The sequence below is a fragment of the Rhagoletis pomonella genome, unplaced genomic scaffold, assembly GCF_013731165.1.
Source record: "Rhagoletis pomonella isolate Grant_MI unplaced genomic scaffold, Rhpom_1.0 Rhpom_scaffold_00013, whole genome shotgun sequence".
Classification (NCBI taxonomy): Eukaryota; Metazoa; Arthropoda; class Insecta; order Diptera; family Tephritidae; genus Rhagoletis; species Rhagoletis pomonella.
This window is the reverse complement of record NW_023458567.1, coordinates 4,195,371-4,201,831: the sequence shown is the minus strand read 5'-3', so window position 1 is coordinate 4,201,831 and position 6,461 is coordinate 4,195,371. Positions and strand designations below refer to the sequence as shown.

Below are 6,461 nucleotides of genomic sequence, written 5' to 3'. Positions count from 1 at the left end.
GTATGTAGAATGTAATTACACCAAATTATTGATATGTTGTTTTTTTTACATTTGTACTAAAATACTTTGCTTTTTTCTTTCTTTGAAAAATTGTTGCCTTTTCCGCGCACTACTTTAAAGAAAGAAGTGTATTTATCGTAAAAGCATGGTTTTAAGAAAAAAGTAAAGTGGTAGTATCTGAATTTATTAATTTTCACCTACCCGTTTCATCCCGTATAGCCCAGACCAACAGATCCACACAGGCAGCATTAGCCATTACGTTCACCTTGTATTTATTCACAACTGGTATGCCATTCTCCTCACGCTTCTCCTTCTCCTGATCTTGCTGCTTGTTTGCCAGCTCTGTTTGGCCATTTAAGAACAGACGCTTCACAAACTCTTGAACATCTTTGGTGAACGGTGTAGGCAAGTCAATTTGATGCTGTAGCAGCTCACGTAGCAAAGTCACCAGCACAAGATTGAGTGTCTCTGAGAAGCTTTTATAACAATAACCCTTGATTTGATGTAATGCAAAGATATCGCTTGCTTGCTCGTCTAAATGCTCGAGAGTCTCTTTAGTTAGCAATTTTTTGGCCACTGCGAAGATGGTCTGCAAGTGTTGTATAGGGAAAGGTGGCACCGTTAGTGGTTTTTTAGTTTTCGTTGGTGTTTCACAGACGCGCATGTTAGGAAATTGATTGAAACTAGAGCCGGTCTTGGTGAAAAAGTGTGTACGTGGATCGTAGGGTACCGAGAAATATGTATGCAATTGTGGTCGTTGCTTATTCAAGCCGTTTATCATTTGCATTTGACGCATGCGCATCTCGTTCGAGTCTTGGCTCAGACTACCGGACATGGAGCGCGGTATGATAGGTCGAAATTGCGAGAAGCACGCAATGCGCTCGCTGGAGCTAAAGCTGCCTCCATCGCGGACATTTTGTTTGACTACTGGCATTTCTTCTCGTGGAAATATGCGACATAGCAATTGTGGGTCTTGGCTGGCATATCGGCCCATTGAACGCGCCAAACCAAAAAGTAATGGTACAGTGGCCTTGCACAGTATAATGGGTGGTGGCGCTGAGCTGCTGTCTTTGCTGGATTTAATGATGTTTGCCAAAGCACTCAGGGTCTCGACTTGATTTAGGATGATCTCTTCTCGTAAATCTGGACATTTCGAGGCGATGTCCGACAGCAAAGTATTCAAGCAGAAACTGAACTTTTCGGCGGATGGTATGCCTGTTGATGGCGTACAGTTTAGTTAAAACAGAATAAGCAAATTAAATAATTACCACATACGATCGATTTTGCTCCATTTTGCATCATCCACCCAAACAGCTTTGGGCAAGCACTTTGCCAGCCGCAACAGATACGGTACGATGCGCTCCTCATGCTGGCAGCGACTTTCCAAAAAATAAATACCCAACGCTATTACTGCGTCCTGTGCGCGTGCATCAAGGCAAAAAACGCCTGCAGCATTTTCTTGTGGGCAATAGCGGAAGAGTGATTGCACCTGTAATTATAGACATGCGTCAAGGGTGAAAAGTCGATTTTGCTCTTTCGAGTTGACCGTCAAAATCAATTGCTACCTTTTCCCATGGTGTTGGCTCTATGCGTGCCAAAACGCGTGCCAGGCTTTGTACGGTGCGCTGATAAGAAAATACGTCCGTCATCGCAACGCGCCCAAAACGAACAATTTCTAATTAAATTTTCACAACAATTCCACAATTTTAATTTTTCACTGGCAAAAAAAAGTCTCTCCAAATGTTGTTACATTACTCACTGGCACGGTGACCAGAATTTACGATAGCGTATAATTCAGAATATCATGTGCACAAAAAATCTAAAAAGTAAGGGGCGATTGGCGATTTTTGTTAATGCTAATATTTAATCTAATCTGAATACCTCAGGTAACAAAGCATGAATTTTAAGTTATATATTTTGAAATTTTTATTATCTTTGGTAACCCCAAGGAACGAACGCGAAGAAAACATGATAAAAATATGAAAATAAGTAAATGCGAATGAGGATAAAAACGTCAAAACAGCGATTGATAACGATTCATGAACGAAAGACACAAGATCACGCCTTATGCTTGAAATACAATACCGGCGAACGGCAAACTTCGCCGAAATGGGCGATGCTGTCGTTCACCGTTCGCCCAACTATTTCGCCTACTTAAACAGAATTAGAGCGGTAGCGAAAACAGCTGATCCCATTTGGTCGCCTTTATAATTTGGGTGACCATATTTAGAAAAAACTAAACCATATTTAGAAATGAGGAAATGATAACAAATATAAATGTAAAACAAAGAAAGATTATTATAAATAATTTGTTTCAAGCCAGATTTAACGAATCCACAACTATATTTTTTCAAACAACAAAAAAAAAATCGTGTTTAGGTTGTTTTCTTTTTAAACTTTGAAAGCACAAAACAAATACGGCCACCTTTGGCACGCACAGCTGTCATCGCCCAGCAGAGCGATAGAAATAAATCTATCGCCATGAAACGCCGCCAAGCGAACTTCGCATTTCGCTTTGGCTGTGTTCAATTTCATATGCTTGCGGGTGTTCTAATTTTGACAGCGCGAATTTCGCTGTGGTGAGTTCGCCGTTCGCCGGCATTGTATTTCAGCTATTAAGGAAAGAAAGAAAAAAGTTATTTTCTAGCTGTTGAAATCTCGACGCCATCTTTGTTGTAAGAAGTAAACAACGAAGAGAACAAAAAAAAACGCGTAATTGTTGAACGCATGAATAATCATTTTTATTATGCAAATTCTCCTATAAATCATGTCGTTGTGTTAAATTATTCTTTACCTTATGTGTGCACACGTTGTCACAAGCGAAAATTAAGAAAATTTCAGTAAAAAGCCACCACCAAATTGTAAACAACGAACAAATGTAAACAAACGGCTTATGTCAAAATCGCCCTACTTTTTTCATAAGTGCGATTATAACGGGCCACTCTTCTGCTGTCGTGATCTTGTCTTTTTGGTTCATGATAACGATTGTCACATGCCTCATAAGGGTTAATTCGCAACGAATGTGCCTCCAAAACATAATGTCAAAATTTCGCAAATTTCGAAATTGGAATGCACTACCGGAATTAATTGGAATGATCTACCGGAAGTAAAGGGTGATAGACATGGGTTCTCACTTGGCACTTCCGGCAGTGCATTTGGTCCCAATCCGATATTTGGAGCGTGTGTGAATCGGTAACAAAGTTCGCGACGAGTAAATTTTTGACAACTATGAGGTGAATAAAATTTCAGTAGCTCGTGAGGCTAGTGAAATTTTTGACAAATGCATAGAAAATTTAGACAATCGCAAAGATTGTTGATGTGTATAATTTTTCATTAAATAAAAGCTTAAATTGATGAATTGCAATCAACGATGGTAGATATTTTCTTAAAATATTAATTTCACTTCAATTTGTAATATTTTATTCCGCATAAATCTGCGGTTATCAAAAATTTACTGCTGTCAAAAAATATTTCATTTCACAAAGCAGATTGGCAAACAGTCTCACCATAGTAAAAATATTATTCAACAGCTTTCCCCATAGAACTTTGTTACCGATTCACACACGCCCATAGTTCCATATAATGCACAGGGTGCATCAATGGAAATATTTTTAGTAAACAAAAAATGACAAAACTGCACGCGATTTTTTAGCAACTTGAAATTTTCTCACTAAAATTAAAAAAGTTTTTTTCAAGAGATTTTATTTAAAATGTTTTCAGTTTAGGTAAAAAAAAGGTGAATATAATGCAAACATATTTTGAGAAAAAGTAAAAAAACGAAATAATGGCATTTTTTTGTATAAAAATGTATGTTTTTCGTAAAAAAATACGTAATTAACTATATTAACAAATATGTTGATTGGAAAGACCATAAAAATACCTTTAATTTGGCGTGTAGTTTTCTATAGTTAGGTTTAAGTACAACTGCCAGCAGTGCAATAAAACAATTGCATTAATATTATATGTTCTCAGCAAAAGGTGTTCAGCCCCTTTTATTTGGCAACACAGAAAGAAGAATTCTACGTAGTGAGGGTTATAATCCCTAAGCGCGGACGAAGGCTGCCTACGCAGAAAGGTGTTCTCTGCAAAAGTTGTTCAGCCCCTTTTATTTGGCAACACAGAAAGAAGAATTCTATGTAGTGAGGGTTATAATCCCTAAGTGTGGCCGAAGGCCGCCTACGCAGAAAGGAATTCTACGCAAAAATACTGTGGATAGCGTAGCTTGATTAATTATCCATTTAATTCTACAACTCAATCTTATAACACATAAGGTGATTAAAAAAATGGTTTGTATATATTTCTTTAGTATTTTTTTAATTTTAATTCAATTTTTGTAAAAACTAAAGAGAGTAAGATTTTCTATCGCGCGATTTTTTATTCCCAATTTTCGCCTGCGGCTCTTTTCCTTTTTCATATAAAACTATATTTTTATATATATTTAGTGAAATATCATGTCCACAAGAATATTTTGCTACAAGTCATATATCAAATTAACGGTATTTTTGTGCTCTTTCTGATAAACATATCTGTTAATATAGTTAATTACGTATTTTTTAAAGAAAAACATGCATTTTTATAAAAAAAATTGCCATAATTTCGTTTTTTACCTTTTCTCGCAATGTGTATACATGATATACACAGATATATATATCGAATGAAAGGCCCTTCAATCGCCTTTCCAACTGTGTCCATATTTATAAAATCGATGCAATAGTTTTCGAAGTATAAGCTTTTGAAAATGTTGAAAATTCCACGTTTAGCCCCCCTATCCCCGTCCCTGTCAATTTGCACCAAAATAAATATGCCATTAAAATTCGGAAAAGGGTGCGGGCCACGCCCACCTTTTTTTTCTAGCTCAAAGGTCAGTATTCTTTAGGTGTTCCAAAATTAAGAAACCTTAAACCAAAGCTGTTAAATTTCCATTACGATTAGTAATCATTAATCTTTTTTTTGCACTTTTTATTATAATGATTATTTAAATTTTCTTACATAACTCAGCAATTAATAATTAATTGTAATTAAAAATAATCAAAATAAATTAGTAGCTCTGATTCAATACTTTTCGTGTAAAATCCTGTAAAAATGTCAAACAGCAAAATTATATTTTATAGTGAGAGTAATAAGTGAGTAACAACCAAAAAGTACGGGACAAAAAGCATTTTTCCTGTAAAAACGCCTGCTGAAATCTTGCAACTTAATTCTCTACACAACTCTCCAAAAATCGCTCTCACTTACAGGATTTTGGAGTACGGGAGCATTTTTCCTGCAACTTCCCGCAAGTTCGTGTGAGAATCTGTAAGTTCATGCAGTACTGGATCAGAGCTAGTTATGACAACCAAATGGCCCCAGCAAGACCGACCTAACCACGATACAGCGAACAAAGGTGGCGCCGTCCGACGTACCGCTACTTTGGTTTTGCCGATTTTGGCAATTCTGGTCAAACGACGAGAAATTTTAAATGCACTGAATCTAACTAATTCTTGCACAAAAATCACAATTTTTGCATATTTTCCATTTAATTCTTATTGTAAATTATATATTTTTACAATTTAAATACGTTTACTATCGAAAAAGTGAAAAAAATTGCTCTTCTGACATTATCTTTTAACATCCAATTCGGCTTTGTTCACTTGTGGTACATAAATGTCATTGCCGCCAGGACGGCGGTATCTTGAACTAGTTTCGTTCCTTAACCTTTCTCATGAAGGAACGACACGTACTTTTCTGGACAAAACCTGTAAAACTGTTAGAAAGCAAAATTGCTATCAGAGAAAGAGAGAAAAACCAAAAAGTACGGGAAAGCTTTTCGGGTAAAATTGGTAAAACTGTGAAATACATCGTGGATGCCATTTTTTGTTTACATATCATTTTTTTTTATAATTTGGCGATTTGCTTAATTATACGCAAATACGCAAGCAAAATAACAAAAATACTTTCAAAACTTGATATTTCTTCGCTACTATACCTTTTACTGTGTGAAAATGCAGATGTACTTTTCTTTTTGGTTTTTGAACTTTCAATTGACATTTCATCAGATTTTCCAAGCAAAAATTCTTCGGATTAAAATTTTGTAGCTGCTGACAAAGAGAGGACCGATTTTACTCTCCCATCTTTTCCCCTACTTTGCCAGAGAACCGAGTACGGGAACGCCTTCTGGTACATTCCTATAAATTCTTGCAACTTTTTGCGAGTTATGGCTCAGTTATGCATACTTTTTCTTGCACATCTTCACTTGAGCAACGTTTCTCCAAAATAAGGTTTGCGCAATTTTATTGTGTAGTACCTTCCACAATATTGGCTCGGGTTGCGCAATGCTTTTGTGTGGTTTAGGGGCCCTATAACGGATCTTTGAAATTAATTTTTTTGAACCTCGAATCTAGTAAAGTTGATGCAGCTATTAAATAAGAATATTCGATGGATGGAATTTAGACCACTGCAGAATTAATCGGTTATTGAAACAA

General features: G+C 36.3%; 2 protein-coding genes across 7 annotated transcripts in view; both read right to left on the bottom strand.

Annotated features, from left to right (window-relative positions):
* The window catches only part of LOC118748532 (phosphatidylinositol 4-kinase alpha), a 50,211-nt gene extending 48,424 nt beyond the window's left edge, over nucleotides 1–1,787 (bottom strand). Inside the window, exons 1-3 of the mRNA XM_036483053.1 lie at nucleotides 1,566–1,787; nucleotides 1,276–1,489; nucleotides 202–1,215 (exon numbers count right to left, since the gene is read on the bottom strand). Of these exons, the coding sequence (XP_036338946.1) occupies nucleotides 202–1,215; nucleotides 1,276–1,489; nucleotides 1,566–1,649 (1,312 nt within the window). The 5' untranslated portion in view covers nucleotides 1,650–1,787. The remainder of the gene's footprint in view (nucleotides 1–201; nucleotides 1,216–1,275; nucleotides 1,490–1,565) is intronic.
* The window catches only part of LOC118748531, a 303,574-nt gene that overhangs the window by 18,770 nt on the left and 278,343 nt on the right, over nucleotides 1–6,461 (bottom strand). The window lies entirely within an intron of this gene.